At 36.9% G+C, this 21,830-nt stretch overlaps 1 protein-coding gene across 2 annotated transcripts in view; it reads right to left on the reverse strand.

Moving 5' to 3' along the window:
- LOC120484583 (breakpoint cluster region protein) overlaps positions 1 to 21,830 on the reverse strand; it is a 46,783-nt gene that overhangs the window by 16,417 nt on the left and 8,536 nt on the right. For both annotated transcript variants that reach the window (XM_039679859.2, XM_089119552.1), the window contains 10 exons: positions 11,827 to 12,005; positions 10,141 to 10,245; positions 9,772 to 9,957; positions 5,329 to 5,436; positions 5,170 to 5,230; positions 5,033 to 5,085; positions 3,391 to 3,531; positions 532 to 653; positions 275 to 440; positions 83 to 202 (listed from right to left, as the gene is read on the reverse strand). In XM_039679859.2, the coding sequence (XP_039535793.2) occupies positions 83 to 202; positions 275 to 440; positions 532 to 653; positions 3,391 to 3,531; positions 5,033 to 5,085; positions 5,170 to 5,230; positions 5,329 to 5,436; positions 9,772 to 9,957; positions 10,141 to 10,245; positions 11,827 to 12,005 (1,241 nt within the window). The remainder of the gene's footprint in view (positions 1 to 82; positions 203 to 274; positions 441 to 531; positions 654 to 3,390; positions 3,532 to 5,032; positions 5,086 to 5,169; positions 5,231 to 5,328; positions 5,437 to 9,771; positions 9,958 to 10,140; positions 10,246 to 11,826; positions 12,006 to 21,830) is intronic.

Below are 21,830 nucleotides of genomic sequence, written 5' to 3' on the forward strand. Positions count from 1 at the left end.
GTGGGGGAGCTGTAAAATGAGCCTATTTCCAAAAAAAGTGGAGTATCCCTTTAAGCAAATACAAACTTTGTTATTGGTTCACCTTGCCATTCCTGTTACTGACTCTGAAGGCCATGCATGGAGAAATGAGCAGCAGCAGCGATTCCTGTTCGCACAGTTTCTTCCTGAGGCGATCCAGGGCTTTCCCTCCTTTACACACTCTCTAAACGCGAGATGGGAAACAATTAACACAAAGCTGACTGTTTGCTGAAGAAAAGCATTTCTAATGACCTACCTTTTCTCTCTGGATCTCGTTCTTGATCTGGGAGATCTTGACCTTTATGGAATCAATCTCTTCCTCTGGTATCTGGGGGACCGGGGAGGACTCGGATTCATCGATGGTCTGAAAGGTGACATCAGCTAGCGGGATATACCACTTACAGTCGTACTGCTGCCCCTTCCTAAACATTGGGAGACACAGAAACCAGGGTGTCACATCCGTGACAATGAAGACGAGGAGAAGAAAATAAAGTTTAATAAAGATTGACTTGCCCTCCTGTTTGTTTCTTCAATTTGGCGCAAAGCAGCAGGTCGGTAAAGAGGAAGACATGCCGAAGTTTCCGTGCCCCTTCTACTAACTCCACCATAAACTGGTCTCTGAGGAGCTGTCGATTCTTTAAAGACATTAGGATGACTTTAATATGCATGACAATACTTTTAAAACAATAACTGTCTTTTTTTTCTGGTATAGTTCTATAAAATTGCAGATATAATCATAACAATACCAACACAAGTACTTAGAGACCGTTTTCGTACTGTGTTGATGTGCTTCCATATCATAGTGAGGACAAATTTGACATTTTTTCTTTTTCTTCTGACCAATGTTATCAATCACTCTATTTTTTAGCCCCTCTTTAGTAAAGTCTCAGAAATGCTGTTTTGGAATTCAGAAATTGAAATAGCAAATTTAATTTAAAAAACATCAATTTGTTGAATTTTCTGTTCACCACTATATAAGATTACCCAATGACGACGTCTGCTTCTGAACTCTGGAAATGTGAAAAGGGTCGTCAGAATTTTTTGCAAACCAAAAATAACCTTGACACATGTAGTTTCAACTGTTTAACAATAGGGGGAGCTCATGTATTGTTTACTGCCCCATGAATCTGTGGCAGTCATTATTTTTCCTGAGGCAGAAGGTCATTTAAAGTAGGTGAGGAGGAAAAACAGCCAATGAGAGGCTCAGATTCATTCACACAAATGGAGGCATGACACACTTAAGAAATTGCGCTATTGTGGGTGAGTCACAGGAACTATTTTCTTGATAATTATGGCAGCCTGAGGGGGTTTCAACCTCGGACAAGCAAGGCTTGATGGGATTTAAAAAAGTGCGCTTGAGACGATTCACAAAAGGCAGATATGATGTTAATTACCTACTGTAAATCACATAAGAGAAAAAAGCATCCAAATTTAACCTTCAACAAAATGTACAACATATGTTCCACAAACAACAACCAAAAACACAAGTAGTCACGAAACGATCCTTGCGAGATATTCCCAAAAATGTCCATCTCAGGTCAGTCTTTATAACTGGGTGTGTATTTGCATTCTTGAGTGACCGATTCGTCCCTAATTGAAGGGTGTGTGACATATGTGAAAGACATCTGCTCTTTTCATGGCCTAAATGTCTCTGTGTGTGTGTAGATCCATTCAAAACATTGGGTCTGACCTGTGACGCTGGCTTCAGCGAGTGTGTGTTTATCCCTTATGTTTAAACTTGCATTTTTTTTTTCCATCAAGATTTGGCTCACGTGATATACGGGTACAGCATTGACTTTAGCTGCATACAGAGACATCTGCTGAAACAGCCTAAGATGAGATGCAAAACATGGCCATGAACTGGAAATCCATCATCTCGCAGACAATAATTACACAGGACATGGACCAAGATGTCCTGTCATAAAGAAACGATAATGCTGGAAAATATTTCTTTCTGAACAGGCATTATCAGAGCTCTGAATGAAAATGTATCCATGCAATTCCATTTATCATATTATTGATACATTTATTAGTTTTATTATTAGTTTTACTAATAAATCAATTCAATTGGACTTGGAATATAATGCACAAAAGATATAAGCTACGTTCATGGCACTTTTGTGCATTTGAGTCATTTGCTTGAAAGCTTCAGTTATAATACACTGAAATTGAAAAATGAATCTTTAAAGTTTCTCCTTTTGAGTTTTAAATTACGATTAAGTTCCTTTAATACAAAATTGTTAGTTGGATCCTAATGGAGATACGAATAGATATTTTGGGTCTCTGGCAATGAGTCACAGTAATGATTAATGTTGAAAAATAATATTTTATGATGAATACTTTCTCGTAAGTTTTTATAATGATGTTTTTATTACAAATTTGTGTGATACAAAGTACAAATCTTTACTGGAAGAATGATTAATTGAGCTTTTGTTCTGCGGTTCATCCGTCAGACATTCTTTTAATCATTCAAATAATAAATAGTCTATCTTTGAATTGAATCTCTATATTTTCTGTAATAAAAATGCCTGGCATGTCCACAAGCCTACAATCAGAGAGTCACTTCCCACACAGTTTTCCAGTAATCTGCGCGGAAGTTTAGTACAAAGTCAACTGACTCACAGTACAGAGGGGTCGTATGCAAGAGTGTTTGTGTTCATTCTGAAACTGGGAAGGGTGTTGAGACACTTCTCGTTTCGCAAAAAAATACCTTTGATAAATGAGGAAGGGGAACAGGAAGGCGCGAGATGATTATATTGTTGACGGGACTCTTGAAGTGTTATGAAACCGGAGTGTACTAATGAATTTTTGTAGACTGGTAGTATTCCTAAGAATTACTGTACATTATAAGAGAATTACAGTAAGACCTCATCACCTTGAAAACATGAGAGCATACAGGTCTTTTAAATTACATTTCAAGGTAATAAGAAGAAAAACAAAGTTTTTGAGGCCACACCTTGTCCAAAAAAGGCCTTACATGCCTAATTTTATCTGTCTATCATATTTTTATTTTATATCTTAGTCATTAGGGTCCTCATATGATGTCACTTTATGTTTTTTTCCCCCCCAGCATATTGGTTGCATAATGATGGACGAAAGTTTATACAATAGTAATGAATCAGTTTTCGATAAAATATAATTAAATTTATTTATTAACTAGCTATTAAAAGTGTATTATTGATTTCAGGACTATTTTATCACCCTAACCCCCCTCCCCACCCCCACAACATAAAAACATAATCATAAAAGAGCTGTATTCATGTCATAATTATGTATTCACTTTTATAAAAATTTGATAGATGCAGACAAAAAAAAGGTCACATCATTGACCCATAATACAAACTGGCCGTATTACAGTTGGGCAGCACTTACCTCTCCTTTCTTCACCGTCATAGACTGACGACGGGGTGTGATCTCCTCATTAATGCTGGACAAGAAATTCTGGGAAATACGGAGGGCGTCCTGCAGGAGAGGGCGATCTGGATGACTGGATGGGGTGTGCTTCAGCAGGTCCTAAATTTAAAGAAACACACAGGCTAATTTAAGGCCTTGTTTACTCCTGGTATTAGTTCATGGTTAGTTCCAACTAGCCTGGGTTTCCCCATGCTGCCTTGTCGCAGCGCGATTTTATTCACGATGCTAGGCAGCCTGGACACCATGAACCAAATTTTCGCCTGAGATAGTGAACCAATCACAAAAAAGGGGAGGGAGCAGCAAGACGACGACGACGTACATGCGACACACCGAAGCAGTTTGTTTATATCTACGTATGCATCATGGCAGCGGATGTGAAGTTACCTTATGATACAGCCTTTGTCTATACATAAATCTCCTAAATCTCTGACCCATCATCTTCTTCTACCCATCGTCTAATTTTCTGTCGCTCTACATACGTCATCTGGTATCATTGAACCGATTGGGTATGAGCTACATACAGGTGCATTTGATAGACATTTGTAGCACCCAATAATATGGCTCAGGGCATTCGTAAACCGCGCCTCAAATACGAGAAAATGAACATGTGGTTTCCAGACCACGTCTTATTCTCAATGATACATGGTCTGGGGTTAGCCAGGCTATAGACCTACTTAATTGCCAATTTCAAGGCCCAGAAAGCTAGTAAAGACATCGTTAAAACATGTGACTACAGTGGTTCAACCTTAATTTTATGAAGCGATGTGAATATTTTTGTGCCAAAAAAAAAAAATGCTGTTCACATGAGCACCACGACACATACTCACGCAGGAGCCGGCCAATACTGAGCTGGCATTATGACGTACAACCCAGAAACACTGCACTGTGTTTACAACGTGAACGGCGTCAGAGACTGACACGAAAGAGAAAAAATTGTTGAATTCAGTTGTTTAAAAAAATAACAATTTTAAATACAAAAAGTGTTTTCATCGCTTCATAACATTAAAGTTGAACCACTGTAGTCACATGGACTATTTTAACAATGTTTTTACTACCTTTCTGGCCCTAAAATGGTAATTGCACTGCTATCTAAGGGGGGTATCTTCATTATGCATCTTCATATATCAAATATCTTCATTTGTGTTCCAAAGATGAACGAAGGTCTTACGGGTTTGGATAATAACAGAATATATAAATAATAACAGAAATTTCATTTTTGGGTGAAACTAACCCTTTAAGATGCATTTTGGTTGATCGAATCACAAGTGGACGACATTAAAATCTGGTGTAAAGGGAATCTAAAACCTTTTAAGCTTGTTCAGAGGTAGTTGAAAAACGCATTGGACCGGGTAGAATGCGTTCTAACAGTCACCGAAGGCCACCACCAGGCGTAAATGGGCACGTGTCTCTCTCATCTACCAAAATGCATCTTATCACCAAGTGTAGATGGGGCCTAATAGTGCAAAACACTCAATTGATTAAATGTGTAAATCAATTTACTCCATGCACTTCCAAATCAAACATGTTGCGCCACTAAGGATAAACACTTTCACTTGAGAAAAAGTCATGATTAGGTGTATACTCTTTCAGTTTCACTCACATGGAGGACGAGGGTGCTGCGAGTGACGCGATCCACCGGTTTATACAGCAGGGCTGAGAATGTGAACGGCAAAGAAGTGATCAGAATACTAAGCAGTGAAAAAAGAGAGAATTAGTGAATGAATCATGATCTCTTACTTTCCAACGAGTTCTTGGCATTCTGATCTTTACCCTCTTTAGCACTCTTGACTTTCAGATTCTGAAGGTAAAACGGGAAACAAATACATAAAATATCCAAAGAGGCAAAGATTTCAGCTCTTGTTTTGACAGTATAATGAAAGCGCCCTTAAAACTGACCTCTGAAATCTCGGCAAACTGAGAATTGGCTTGACAACACTTTTCGGCAGTTTCCACGGCAACCTTATAGTTGTCCACAAAAGCCCTGTACACGCCGAGCTGGCTGGCCTGTGTGGGAAGATAAAACGACAGGAGAGAGTGAAAGAGAAGGTGGTTTAAAGATAAAAGTCAGAGCTAGAGGCAGATTACTCATGCATGTTACATCGGCTTAATTCTGCTTACTAAGGTAAGAGCAGGCAGTTTTACGTGGCCTCGTATTAATACCAGCCTGACCCAGCATAAAGACAACAGCACTCAACACAACAGACACATTATGACAATGACGTAAGTGGTTGAACTATATATTTATATAAAAAGATAATAAGTTGAAACTTATTATTATCTAAAAAGATCAAACACACAATAAATGTGTCAAAAAAGGGCATATTAACAGAGTGAACACACACTGAAACAAAGGAGAAGTGACTTGGGGTAAACGTAGCCAAAATGTTGTGGTGAATGAGCATTTGTGTCGTGAAGAAAAAACACCATTCAAAAGACAACAACTGTGAAATGGGCACATAACAAGCATTTTCCATGGCAACATCTCGAGTGCTGCCAACATTGGGGTAAATAAGAAAAAGGACTTGTGATGGGGCTTGTCATGAGACAGAGAGGTTAAGTACTTCCTTCAACAAAGCCATTATACTGCAACTGGGGAAACTTGTGAGCGATCCAGAATATGAGTATCATTACCCAGAGATCAGAAAAAAGACGGATTACATCGTGCTGTTAACTCGGCTCACTGATAAAAGATGAATACTCATTAAAAGGGTGAAAAGGACCATTAAAATGAAAAGAAGCACTTTCTAAAGACTCCTCTCTAGTGAAGTGTTCTGAGGACACATCTTCAATGCCATGGCAAAAAGAGTTATATTTTATTTGAGCTGTGAATGTGAGTTCTCAGGTCATACTGAATGTGATAAACATGGAATAATGTCATGGAAAAGTCTACCAGTGTTTACCAGTTCACAAACAAATATTAGCCAGTTCATTTTAGTGAGTCAAAAACGTACAGCTTGACCAGTTTATTCTGATTCACGAACAAAAGACTCTGAGCCGGTTCATTTAAGTGAGTCAAAAGCTTACAGCTTGACCAGCAGTGTATCCTGATTCACAAACAAATGATTCTTATCTTATGAGCCAGTTTATTTTAGTGAGTCAAAAGCTTACAGCTTGACCGGTGTATCCTGATTCACAAACAAAAGACTCTTATCTTATGAGCCAGTTCATTTTAGTGAGTCAAAAGCTTATAGCTTGACCAAGTGTATCCTGATTCACAAACAAAAGACTCTTATCTTATGAGCCAGTTCATTTTAGTGAGTCAAAAGCTTACAGCTTGACCAGTGTATCCTGAATCACAAACAAAAGACTCTTATGAGCTGGTTCATTTTAGCGAGTCAAATACTTGCAGCATTTTGTCCAGTGTATCCTGATTCACAAACAAATGACTCTTATCTTATGAGCCAGTTCATTTTAAAGAGTCAAAAGCTTACAGATCCTGATTCACAAACAAAAGACTCTAATCAAGCTGTAAGTTTTTTTGACTTTCTAAAATGAACCGACACATAAGCGTATCCTGATTCATGAACAACTGACTCTTATGAGCCGGTTCACTTTAGTGAGTCATAAACTTGACCAGTGTATTCTGATTAAAAAAAAATTATGAATTGTTTAAAAAGATGTGTTTTAGTCAGTCTGACTACCGGTAAGTATATAAGTGTAGTGAAGGGTGGACTAATTTCTGTAGGAAACACTGGCCTGAACCTATTCGTTAAAGTACGAAAACAACATCTGAGCCAAATTTGGTCTAAACTTGTGTAATGAGTCAGGGGAGTAAATCCCATGGCATGAGAGTTGGCGGTCCACAGGGAGAGGGAGAGGGCAAGGGAATGCCCAGCGGTGAGTGGGTTTCCAGGGCAGACACATGGACTATGACATCATGCATTCTGGGAAACAGAGCAGACACTGGACTCACTGTCCACTGAAAACTCTGTGCGACCATGACTCCCTGCGGGATTTCCTGTTTATTTACCCCTCTCTGTGTAAAACACACACACCCTGGAAGAGAACTGTCATTTCAAACACACACACACGGTAAGGAGAATGGCATTTTCCCCAAATATTTGTGCTTTATAAATATGCCCTTCATGCAAACATACAGTATCGAAAAGCACAAAGATAAAGGCACGAGGCACAAAAATGCTCCGCTTTACATGTTATTAATGCCTCAAATAATAACCACAGGTATTTGCAGCTAACAATATAATCCTTGTGGGATTAACAATGAATTCAGCCTTAGGCCACACTTCCTCAACCCCAATGCCTTTATATTTCAAAGAAGAGATTTGTGTCAAACAACACCTAAATTCACAGCTACAACCATGGCCGTGGATCCCAGAGGGGATGGTGATATGTTTCTAACCCAAACCCAAACTGTGGAAACGTCAGAATTTATGAGTGGAGCAAAGTTTTAATTTAATTTATGTTTTAATGATTTTTTTTAAATTGTTTTTTAAGATGTCTCTTGTGCTCACCAAGCCTGCCTTTATTTGTTTAACAATACAGTAAAATATTATTACAATTTAAAATAAGTGTTTTCTATTTTAATATATTTTAAAAATGTAATTTATTCCTGTGATGAACAAAAGCTGAATTTTCAGCATCATTACTCTTGTCATAATCCAATTTGGTGCTCAAGAAATATTTCTAATTATCTACCGATGTTAAAATAATATAATATAAAAATATTATATTATAATAAAATAAGCTAATATCAATGTTAAAAAGAAGTTGTGCTTCTTTAATATATTGTGGAAACCATGATACTTTTTTGTACAGAATTCATAAAGTTCAAAAGAAAAATATATAATTTTACACAGATATATTTTGTTACATTACAAATGTCTAATAACATTACATTATAATGCATCTTTTGAGAATAAAAGTATTAATTTCTTTTAAAAAAATCTTACTGACTTTTGAACGGTGGTTTATAAAGCGGTAAAATAATAGAAACAAAGTCACAATTCAGAGATATAATGTGAAAGTCAAAAAGACGGTGAAAAACACAGATTCTTTTTTTAATGGTCCTTGTTCCAGGCAAAAACATGTAAGAGGTCTTTGTACAATCAAAACATCCATCCAATGAAAAAAGAGTTTCATAGCTTAAAATAGATTGTTTTAATATTGTGGGATCTGCGAAGTTAGAAGGTAAAATATATTTGCATATGACTGTCTCCAGAGCAAGAAACTGACAAATAGTTATACATCATCATTTAATGGCTGACATTTTCTACACTGGATGTAAGCGTTGCCGTTGCGTCAAAGTAAGAACCCATTATAATCACTGACGCTGTCTACACTGGATACAGATGCGCTTAAGTTTATTTTAATGGTGTCCCGGATTGTGTCGGATGTTTTATATGTTTGTTCAGAGCAGAAACTTTTTTGAAGGATGATCTGACAGCAGCTGCATCTCAAAAATTGTAAGTAAATGGGTTTATAATGCTCTGTGTGTAAATGACAGTTTTACATGAATAATGTTTTCAAAAAACAGATTACTCGCATCCAATAGCAAGTGGGCGTTGATACTGTTTCCTATACAATGACTTTATCCATCAAGCATCAAAGGAGCAGTCCCATAAAAACTGATAATTTCAGAGAGAGGGTCAAAAAAGAATAATTTTTCTGCACATAAATAACTTTTTGTGCAAAACTTATATTAAAATTATAAGTGAACCTCAAAGAACATGTTCAAATAATAACAAATCTGCAAAAAAACTTTATAGTTTGTCGTGAGATCCAGCTACAACACCCTAATACCTTTCAACCCCAGCATTTTTGACCGCAGCTCCACCGATCTAAGAGAAAGACCCCCTATCTGCTTTACATGCAGTCGTGTGCCTCTGAAAAGCTTTCATCTACACAAGCGTCAAGTCCTGCGGGCGTCTATAAAGATGGGGGTAAAGTTTCAGTTTCCACAGCTAATTGTGCCGAGTGGAATGATGTGGCTATTGCTCGTGAAGCTCACTAAACCAGTTATCAAAGGAAACTTTCCTTAGGGAGGACCGGAGAGACATACTTTGATGATGACTGCGTTTATAAACCATCTCTAAAGATCTCTCTAGGGTGGTCTGACAGAAACATCATGTATGGATTACCTAAATTTGACACGTGTATGTGGCAGCATCAAGTTACACCACAAGTTGTTATAATAAATAACAGTAACAATGGTATATTATTAGATTTCAATAATAATGCATCTGGTGGGTGGTTTGGCCAAAATCTTTTAACATGATACAATTTCATATAATATAATAGTTTTGCTGCAAACAAAAATTAATACAAAATTCAATAAAAAATATTTTTTGGATGCTGTATATATAATACAGTACTGCTCACCAGTTTCTGGAAGAGGTCACCGACACATTGATGGTGGCTCCACTGTTGCACTCTGGGTAACAGGCCATCATAAAAGTCTTTGTGGATCTCATGGAGCTCAGGCACTTTGAAGAAAATGGTTTCTATCTGCTGGAGGGTTAACATGGGTTGCGAAGTGGTGGCAGCAGCTTTCAGGGGCTTCATTGGCTGTGATAAAAAAAACAAACAAAAAAAAAAAACAGGGGGTCAAAAGGTGTCCATGTGCTCCCATTTGTAACCATCTGGGTGCAGTGCAATGTGCAAAGCTCAGCACCACTATAACGATGATCTCTATGATCTCTGACCCTCTTTAGTGAGTAAGCATGCAGTAAATCAGTCCTGTATACTCACCAGTAAGAGCGCCTCCAAGTGGCTGAGATAGGCTTCCTCACTGGCCAGAATCCCTGATAAAACCCATTTCCTCATCTCCAGCCCTTTTTCGACATCCAGCTCCGACTGGGAATATCCAGGGTGAGAGTGGAAAGAATGAAGAAAGTGCCCATAACAAAAACCCTTTAGGGTTCAGCCAAAAACACACATTCCAGTCTAAAGGGCCTAGGAATTCCTTAGCAGGGTAATCCTCATAAAAACCTAAATCCTATCCAATACAGATTTACAGCACTCAACTATAGACTGCATAATCCCATATACTGATAGGAAAACATCCCAAAGAATAAAGATAAAGTTTGCAGAGGACAAAAGTTCAGCGCATTCACACATTTGCATAACTACAGATTTTAAAAGACCCTTAAAGGGGTGATGAACTGAGAAATCAAATTTTCCTTGAGCTATTGACATCTAAGAGGTCATCATTTTATAAGAATATCCCATAAGTTTCAGAACTGAAAACGTCCTTGTTATTCCAATAAAAGCTTTTATTGACACCAGCCCCAGCAAACGATTCGTTTTTCAAAGTGGGGAACTATGACGTCAAAGAGGATAAACTTCAACATGGCCAGTTTAGCCCCGCCCACCGATTTGCGCATTACACACATAGCTAAATATCATAGATTCCTACCTCGTGATGACAAACCGGATCAAGCTACCGAGCAATACAAAATATTGAGCAGTGCCTGTTTGTGGAAGAAGACAGTCGCTGCATATGCTTCCTCTGGATTCCAATAGGACTGCATGGATAAACTTTATTTATAATGACGTTCCAGCTGATGAGGGTAAAACATTGTCCGTCTGTTCGCTTCATTTCACTGAAGATTGTTTTGTAAACAAGACTGGATTTGCAGACCGATTAAGAGTAAAGAACGGTGCTGTGCCGTCTACATTGGATCTGACAGGAATTGTGCAACACACGGACTCTGGGTCGAACATGTATGGACGAATCATTCTGGTTGCCATTTTACAACATTGGACGTTTTCAGAACAATTTCCCCCAAGTGCATCGACAGGTGAGTCGAAACTCATTATAATATTCAAAACTGTTCAAAACTGTAATATTCACAGCAGTGGGTGTTAACTTCCAAGTCTTCAGTGCGAGACGCACATAAAAACCCATCGTTTTTCAGCTAGACTCAAAACTAGTGTACAAAATAGCCTATTACTTATTCATTTTAATGTTTTTGAATGCAAAAACCAAGCGAACGTCATAAGTTGACCTCAGACAACAATATAACAAAATGTAAAAAGCCAGTTCATGACCCCTTTAAACCCAAAGTAAAAGAACTGATAATAAAATTTAGGCTGATAATTATTTTCATGTTTTTCGAGAACAGTTGATAAATGGATGGTATTTAAACTCACACTTTTAGTTTTGGGTTTAAATAAATAATAAATAAAACACAAAGAACTAAAATCAATCATTTTAAATGCTACAGGTAATATATATATATATATATATATATATATATATATATATATAAAGGCCAATAACCTATATGGTAACAATATTTCATGCAACACTAATGATAAACAAAAATCATACAAAAGCAACTTTTTAAATGCAAGAAACACTTGAGAGAGGTGTTTAAACACCATGATATCATGAAGGCAAATGCTAGTTCTCTGTATATCAATGTCCCTTACTGATTTAGTGGACTCCAGGGACCCTGAGGTCTCTCTAATGCTTCGGCCCTTAAGGTGAAGGCGAGGAGAGGAGAGGGAGTCATCCGTGTAGGACGCAACGTCAGGCTGCATACGCTGGTCCTCCCCTCGATCACCATCATAAACATATGCTGGAGGCGGGGTCCCGCTAAACGGGATGTCTGCAAATAGAGACAAGAGAAGTCAGGGAGTCATACTTGACTTAGAAGTGTAACATATGATTTTATTCCCTTTGAAACCACATCAATAATTCAAAATAGAGTTAATATACAGTATAACAACAATACAACAATATAATCTCCATTGTCAATAAGTGGGAAGCACCCAAAAATGGGTGATATATTAATACATCTTAATTTTGAGTGCCTGAAATAATCAATACATCCTTCATCAGGCAGAGAGAGTCTCATACATCTCTGATCTCTTAATGTAATCCACAGAGAGAACTGAAACCTTAGCCAAAAAGACTTACCGCCTGAGCTTTTTCCTCTTCGCAATAAAGACCTTGACATATAATTGAAAGCAACAGATAATGTCTGCCAAGGCGAAGACAACCAAAGCCGTTAGGAATTCATCACCCATTTCACATTTATTCTTGGAAACATTATCTACCATCTCTCTAAATCACAGCCTCAAGTAAGCCTCCTGTTCATTATTAATGCATGACGCTGCACCTGAATTATTAAAAATGTGTTTAATAAAATTCTGCAATTGAATTGTAATTTTTTTGTTCTGACAATATAAGGATGAATTGGTTGTTTTACATGTTCTTATTTATATTTTTCTAATAAAAGTCCACCATAATGCACTGTTTAATGTAATCAAACGGAATTAATTGCCTTTGTTTAAATGCGGGACTCTGGGAAAAAAAGATTGAGCTAACATTTTCTTCATGTGATCTGGTTGCTGGTGCCGTGACAGACTGAGTATTTGTTCCACACCTCCAGGGAATACCACTGATACTAACCAAGAGAAAGAGATTAAGAGCGAGTCAGTCAAGTAAGTCGAGTCAGTTCTTTGTTATTCCTCAAGCCTGAAACACAACTAATGAACAATGGAAGACTAGAGGACTTCATGCATGCCTCTGTCCTGACGGAGACCCTCTTACTGCCACTGAAAAGACGATCTGCAAGTTAGAAACACGCCATCTCACTGACTGAAATGTGAAACTGAAGTCAAAGCAGTCCATTTAGGAGAAGACTGACACAACCCCATTGAGCGGCAACTAAAACCTCTTAATCACTCAAATAGCAGTGAATAATTCAACACCAATGTTCTTGTTTTAATTACCATTGATGAGGATTAAGGGCTACATGGATGAATAGCTGCATTAGTTATGCCATTTTAATATACTGGGCATGTTTAGATTGATAAATTAGGAGTTGCTGAGCTGAAACCAAACAAATGCACTTCATACTCCCTCAATATAACATAACTTAGCTTAAAGGAACAGTTCAAACAAAAATGAAATCACTTTTCCATACAAGAATAACGCATAAATTAACCAGGAATATATATATATATATGGCAGCTATCATTCACATTAGCTGTGATTCATAGACTGCAGTGACTAGAGACATGATGAATCCTCATAGACTGCCCTGACAATTGTGAGTTATCCCTCTGTCTGTATTTGTAAAGTAAGTTGTCTAAAAGCAGTCATTCATTTCCTGCAGTCTGTGAACAGCTCAGCACCTGTGAGATATCCAGACGCAAGCATATCGACTATGTGTCTGTCTTATCTGGTGTCCTGATCAGCTCAAATAAGGCAAAGTCTAAAGCTACAGTCAAGAGCTCTGTAGATACACAAAAACACGTACACATACATACGTACTGACTGTTCACTTGTTTTTAATAATGTTTGAACTTTATCAGTGAGGCTGGCTAGAAGTTTTTGATGTAGCATCGAATAACTTCAAGTGAGCTTTAAAGGGATAGTTCACCCAAAAATGAAAATTCTGTCACTCATGTTGTTCCAACCCCATAAGAGCACAAAAAGTTTGATAAACTTAAGATTGAGCCACTGTAGTCACTAGGACTATTTTAACAAATGTCTTTAATAACTTTTTGTGGCCGGCAAGTTTCAATCTCTGAAGAAGCCTATGGACCAATATGGAGGAGTGATCCAGCTCTCAGATTTCATATCTATATGAAACATATCTTAATTTGTGCTCTGAAGATGAACAAAGGTCTTATGGGGTTGGAACAACATGAGTAAATACTGACAGAATTTTCATTTTTGGGTGAACTATCCCTTTAAGTAATAAATGAAAAGCAAAGTTACATTTGAATTTTACACTACAGCACAACAGTGTAAAACAACCACTCATGTACACAAACAGTGTGCAAAAAAGTTGCGTGTTGGCAAAAAAAGTGTCTCGTATCTCGATTCATTCAGCTTACTTGGAGCATAACGACATTAAGAGTGGGCAAAAATGGGAGCAACTGGGTGTTAAATCACCTGAGAGAAACAGAAAAGAGAGGACTCCGGAAACACGAAGGCAGCCCTGCTGAGTGGCCTGGCATGTAGCCTGCTTAAAAGAGAGAATAATAGACAGAGTTTGAACAAATAGAGAACAGGAGAAAAGAGGTAGAGGATTAGAGAGATAGCGAGAGAGAGGTCTTTGCTGTCTGAGAAGGAAGAGTAATGCCAAAGGGCAGCGTGTGTTACTATGTGATTAGCGACTAGCATTGAGCTCATGAGCAAAACAATTCCTGTTGCGAACACCAAGGCCACATGATGGACTGTGAAAATGGATATGTTTCATATGGGGGAATCCATACAAACATCCTAATGTCATTTTAAATAAATGCTATTCTTTCGAACCTTCCATTTATCCTAGAATCCTGCTAAAAGTGCATCAGAGTTTTCACAAAAATATTAAGCAGCACAACATTGATAAAATGTTTCTTGAGAGCCAAATCAGTATAATTTCTTAAGGATTGTGTGACACTGCAGTACTGGAGTAATGGCTGTCAAAAGTTCTTTGCGTCACAGGAATAAAACATAGGAATACAGGAATTTCATATTCAAACAGAAAACAGTTATTTTAAATTTTAATAATATTTCACAATATTACTGTTTTTACTTTTATTTTTGTTTAAATAAATGCAGCCTTGTTGCATAAGAGAAGTAAGAGATGCATAAGAGACGTCTTTCAAAAATATATGTATAAAAAAAATCTTACAGACCCCAAACTTTTGAATGCAGTCTTGTAAGGGAAAATAAATGTTAAATGTGTAATGCAATGTAAAATAAGTAATGTCTTATCCACAGCTAATCTACAGCTAGCCATGTATTATCCCTTATTTTCAATGAGAAACTTGAATGCATCTCTCACCAAGCAAGTGTCAATGGCGCAGAAGAAAACCTGCATCATTTTAAAATTATGTAAAGACACTTGATTAGCTAGTTCAGGTGTGTTTCATTAGAGTTGGAGCAAAACTCTGTTGGAAAGTGGACCTCGAGGTCAAAGTTGAGACCCCCTTGTTTAAACAATCGCTGCAAAAACACAAAGGCCTGGTTTCACAGACTTGAAATCTAAGGGCTTATATTAAACCAGGATTAGCCCTTAGTTCAAATAGGACATTTAAGTAGTTTTTATAAACGTGCCTTAGAAAAAAACATTACTGGTGTGCATCTTGAGACAAAACAATGGCACTGCCATATTTTAAAATATGACTTAGCTTTCAGTTAAGACAACACAAACATGCATTTTAGTCTGGGAATAGTTTAACTGTGAAACCGAGGAATTGAAGTAAAATTGGACGTCCAAAAATTGGACGTCAATCTTCGGATGGAATTACTGTGTGGAACAGACCCACTGGTCACTGTGACTGTGAATCAGCCATTAAGGAAGTGTGCAGGGATGTCTGACCATGACACTCAACTTTCCACAGGAAACATACGTTTAAAGCAAGGTCATCTTTCCAACAAAACACACATTCACACAAACATCCAAACACGCCAAAACACCTAGACTAAGCGGAAAGTGAAAATTATAATAAATGACAAAATCTGTTCAATACTTGTGTCACGAGTGTCAAGCTGAAATAAAGGAATTGTGTGTAATATTGAAAAACTTGATTGCAAAAGGGAATATATGTGATTATGCGAAATACCATAAATTAATAAACCTAAACCAACTGTCAACATAATAAAGGCACAGTTCACCAGTCACTTAGAAAGTGAAGAATTCCTTGGAGACATTTCATGTCTGCACTTGTCCATCTACAGCAGTGTCAGTGTCGAACAGCCCCATATACTCAACCAGGACTTCGGTGGAACAAAGTAGGAAAAAACGACCTACATTTCCTTGGAAGGAAACATTAATAATGGAGAATTTGTTTCTGAAATGACAAACACTCAAAGCTATTATATAATTCTATTTAAATCCACAAATGAGAGGGTAAAGATACTACTCCTGAACTCCTTTGACTCCTGAACTTAAAATCACAACCCTTTGGTTAGCAATGCACAGGGCAACACGAGCGCAGCTGGTTCGCTACAAACGCGTCACACAGTTCAATGCGAGGCAGATTAAAATCATGACGCAATATCAGAATTTCTATCCTGCGATAACACCAACAACCAAAAAAAAAAAAAAGAGTAGCCCCACTCTTAGTCTTTTTTCTTGCACCAATATGTGCATACACACACTCACAAAACCACACACAGATCATCATAATCCGTGTGTTTGAATATGATCCCAAATGGGGTGGGAAGCACCAGATGTGTAAGGCCAGGAACAATCCATCTCAGGATCAGATTCACTGATCTACTCTAACACAACCAGCTGTTCATAACTATCTTTTTAACTCAGGGATCAAAGTTTTTCCAAGGCCGGATTAGATGATCTGAAAAACCTATAGTGAAAATGTTGTGGTAGGTCATGCGTAATCTGTCAAAACTGAAGGCAAAAATAAATAATTATATAATAATATAGCTGGGGCTAAGCACAAAGAAGACACGCTATATATCAAATGGCTGATATGTATATTGTAGTTGTTTTGTATATTTTTTATTGCATAATGTACATTTTTTACATTTCAAATTTTTTAATTATTACTCATATTTTTTTATTTTATTTATATATTGAACATATTGGCTACACATAGTACAATAACTACAAATACAAATAGATATCAATTTATAAATATAAATTGATATATATGAAGTGCCATTTGAAATTTTCTTCTAGAATGATCATTTTTATCAAGCTTGTATATTTAAGTTCAGTGATTTCACTTAAATGGCAATGATAATTACCTATTAATTGTTATTTAAGTGAAATTACTGAACTTTAATATACAAGTTTGTTAAAAATCATCATTAAAGAAGAAAATTTCAAATGGCATTTAGAGGCTTTTGCATCTGAACTCTTCATATATATATATATATATATATATATATATAGCTTTATGCAACAAATTGTCTAACTGCTTTCTAAACGGTTCCTTAATTTAAAACATTAATACACACCCCATGTTTTGTATTCATCATGCGATGGAATTAAATCAAAGGTGCTCCAAACAATTTAGAAGTATTAAACATCTTGGTAATGTTTTATTTTTTTCAAAACAATCCCCTGATTATATCACAGATCAAAATTTCACGATTATGATGTCAGCGGTGTGACGAACATGAAGATGGACAAGGATAAAAAGATCATGCTGTAATGTAATGACCCCTTAGAGGAAACAAAAGTCAAAACAGGACATTACTGTAGTGTGAAAATATAATCTTTGCCAGGTTAACATGTAACTTCAGCTCATGAAACAAAGGATGTAGCCTATGTACGTGTATTAAAAGACTGTTAGTAGTGTTACTGGGGTTGTTTTATCTGGAACATGTGGTTATTGTGTCTCAAATTTCCGTAACACCTCAAAGACAAACTGGTGGGCTGTTTTCCCCTCAGAAGGGAGACAATGTAAATATAGCAAGCAGGAAAAAGCTCTTCAGTGCACTGACAGCCATTCAACTGTTACTATTTTGGATAAAGCAACTTCCTGTTTATGACACACCGTCTGCAACGTCACATCAACACCAAAGCGACATTCAGATCAGATAAAATCCAAGTACGTTTTCAAGTCTTAAGTTTTTACCATTTTATTATTTATCCTGAAGTCGACAAAACACTTCCTGCAAAAGAAACAATAGAAAAGGAACAAGAATTATACAAAAGGAAGCAGGTAAAATATCAATCTGTTACTCTTCTTCCTCCTCTGTCTGAAGTGTGGACCTGAATCCAAAACATCAGAGAGAACCTATAAAATAAGTTCCCCTTTAAACTGAAAAATGATCCCCAGTTTAAGTAAGTGGCAATATCCAGAGTCAATAGAAAACAAACTTCTCTAAGTTAATGGAGATATTTGTTATAATTATTTTCTAATTGAACCAAAAGTATTCATTTACTGGAACTACAGTATTCAGTTCAGCTCACAGTCATTTTTTTCTTTCAACGTGTCCAGCCTCCCCTCGACAAACACAGAACTGGTACAAAGGGAAGTGAGGGAGTCAATGACAGAAACAGGTATTTCTTAATATATTTCACAAGGTCTATTAAAAGGCTTGTAGGAATGATTTATTTTCAATATGACCTTCACATTGGACACTCTCAATCTTAATTTTTCACATTACGAAATAAAAAGCCTAACAGTCGTGCCAGGTAAATGTGGGAGGACAGAAAGCATTTTACCCCTCAGTCAGATTCCATGATGACGGGCCTCTGGGAACGCCCCCCCTTCATGTCTTTCTTTGTGTGCTGGAATTGTAAACATCTCCACACTTCACTCACTGACTCAGACTAAAAGTCTGGACTTGCTCAATGTAGTTGTTTTCATAACTGCCAGAAGAATTTAATGACAAGGTAGCACATGGCCACGGTGCTGGAATGAAACAAAACGTATATTTCGAAGATGGATGATGGGAAATATTTAAAAACATGTTTTCAGTCATTACAGGTATACAAAAAAAGATAGATAACTATCAAAAGCCAGCTCATAAAACTTGTCAATGCAAGAAAACAATTCTGAAATTGACTAGTTATTCTCCATTTTTGACATCAGAACACGAACTCATTGCATTTACTGCATACGACGCTTAAAATGAAGTAAAGGTGTTTACACGCAAAGTGAAATTAAGGTAATAAAAAGTGAAGGCGCGCCAGTCGGGTTTTGCTTAAGCTGCTTATGACTTTTTCCCATTAAAAGAACAAAGTTTAAGGCATTTACATGACCTTTGTCAGGTTATTAGACATAATCAGTGTAATATTGTGTGTGAATACACACTTTTATGTTTACTTTTAATTGGATAATTGAAAATTGGATATTGAAAAAGAACTATTTCTTTCTTTCCATCCATCCATCCATCCATACAAGGGCTGTCAAACGATTAATCGTGATTTATAAATACACATACATGTTTGTGTATATTTAAGAAATATTTTCATGCATATACTGTATATAGATTTATAATTTATACTTTATATAAATGTAAATATTGTATATAAAAATAATATTTTTAAAATAAAATATACATGCATATGTACAGTATATATATATATATATATATATATATATATATATATATACATACAAAATAATTATACACAGCACACCACATATGTGATTTGATGTTTATTTATATATGTGATATTATGTAAACACAAACTTTTATTTTAGATGCGATTAATCGTTTGATACATCTACCTATGTATATACAACACATCTATCCATCTAGGCCTGGTGAAGAACTGAGATATTGATATTTGAAAGTTATTTATTAACAAATCAAAGCATGAACCAACTCTGGTACACTCTCTTTTAATGAACTCATGAACTCTCCTCATGAACTGACCTTGATGAAACAGGTGAAACAAACAGAGCTCATCTTCCCTTTTACTGCCATTTCAAAATATACAAATATTTGGTCCCTGACTCGCTGTTTCCTTGGGACATTAACACTTCCCAGGCAGAAAAAGCAAGTGTGACATCTATATTCAAACATACAGCACCTGTTTGGTATGGGTTAATGATGGGGCTACTGGCCTTCACTGTACACACACACACACATCGATTTCAGGAGATGCCTCTGAGAGTAAGGAGAAAAGTGGCATGGTGTTAAAAGGATTTGCTTCTTCGGGAAATCAATGGAGCTCTTGACAGTAAGGTCACTGGGGAGGCGGGCGGTCATGCGGGTGAGAGTGGAAATGGATTTTACCAGAAAGTCACACAGTCACATTTGCATGGCTACAAGAGGCAACTAAAAAATAGCCTCCGTCAAAGGCAATTCACTTAGCGCAGCCAGTTGAGGAGTCAATACAAGATTTGTTTAGATCTATTCTGGAGGAAAAATAGTGGCTAGTCGATTAATGGGATGCCTTATGCACTATATAAAAATATCAGCAAAGGACAATGCCCAATCCGGTTTGCTTTTTCCAAGCATAAAAAGCTATTAGTAATTGTGTGTCAACCTAATGTCTGGCTTGAGACAATTTAGGGAGTGGAAAAGCATAGCTGGGCCTAATATTCATAAAAAGGAATTAATAGCTATGGGTTTCTGCAACACTATTAATACGCACTCTCTCCCTTGAAAAAAAATGGTCGAGTCAATTTTCACTCTAGTGCAAATCACAAATAGTTAGAAAGAAACAGCATGCGACACAATGACTTAAACATGACTTTAAGTGCAAGACTGAAATAGTATTTTCTTGTAAAACATACTTGTAAACAGTAAACACACAATATTTTTTTTATTTAAATGAAAAAATCATTCTTTACAGTGTAGTCCTAACAAAGTCAGCCCGTTGGCAACGTTTAACTCTACAAGACATCTTATAGTTACTTCAAAACGTTTTTCAGTGCAATGGCGTCATCACAATGGGAGAAAACAATTAGTCTGACCAACATTTTAATATCTAAACCAACCATCTAAGCAATTAAGCATTGGTAAGAACATAAAACCAGGGGTTGGCATGGCAACTAAAGACTCTGCGGTATTCAAGCTTAAGCCTTCAATAAATCAGCACTGAAACGTTTCTGCTTATTTCGCACTTTGGAAAGGGATAGAGTAAAGGCCAAATTTACTCAATTGTTAGGCGATCCCAAACAGACTTTATAAGCAAATCCCATCCACATACTGAATCGAAATAAAAATTCAGGGCCTGGGAAAGGGTGGCTCTACTGCTGGACCGGAGGAGTGAGTGCATGCGTTTAACCACACAACGCCTGCTGGTTTGGCTGATGGCCAGTTCTCTCATGCTTCATCAAAACACTTCCATCGTCCATGAAGGAGGATGAATCAAAGTGACCACACCACAGTCATTAAATCCACTTTATTTATCAGATAGGTTGAGAAGAGCTAATGAGCATCAGGGTGGGACTACCAAACATGCTCATTAAGAGGTTTAAATAGATCTGAGTGGGAACAGATCTATTTAAAATTACATTAGCTCCAGATTCAAAAATAATTTTACATTTCTTCTACATAAATAACCCATTTTAAATCCACATTAATCTTTCCAGAGGTGGAGTGACCCTTTAAGTAAGAAGCTATGCATGCACTCAATGAACTGAACTGTGCTGCTGAACAACCAGCTTTATCAAGTGATATGGTAAGTTATCATCTAAAAAGTATTCTGGCTCCTAAATGTTTCATGGTTTGTTTGTTTTTGTCTTGTCTGAAGCCCTGCACAACCATATAGTACATAGAGGTTATCAACAGTAACCCCTAAAAGTGGTAAATCACAGTGTCATAGACTGAGATTTAACATGAGAAACGTTTACCATTACACTACCGAAGAATATCCTAAATCTTATAGGTGACATGTCTGACCTCCAGGCTGCACTTTACACCAACCACTTTCCACACACATGACTGCGCAACAGCCCCAAGGGGTCAGTGCCTGTGCTCGTAGGCCACTTTATATTTCATTAGCCGTGTATTTACCGCACTTCTCAAGCAGCTGAGACATTCCATAAACACT

Source organism: Pimephales promelas, chromosome 14 (genome assembly GCF_988280905.1).
Source record: "Pimephales promelas chromosome 14, fPimPro1.hap1.1, whole genome shotgun sequence".
Taxonomy (NCBI): domain Eukaryota; kingdom Metazoa; phylum Chordata; class Actinopteri; order Cypriniformes; family Leuciscidae; genus Pimephales; species Pimephales promelas.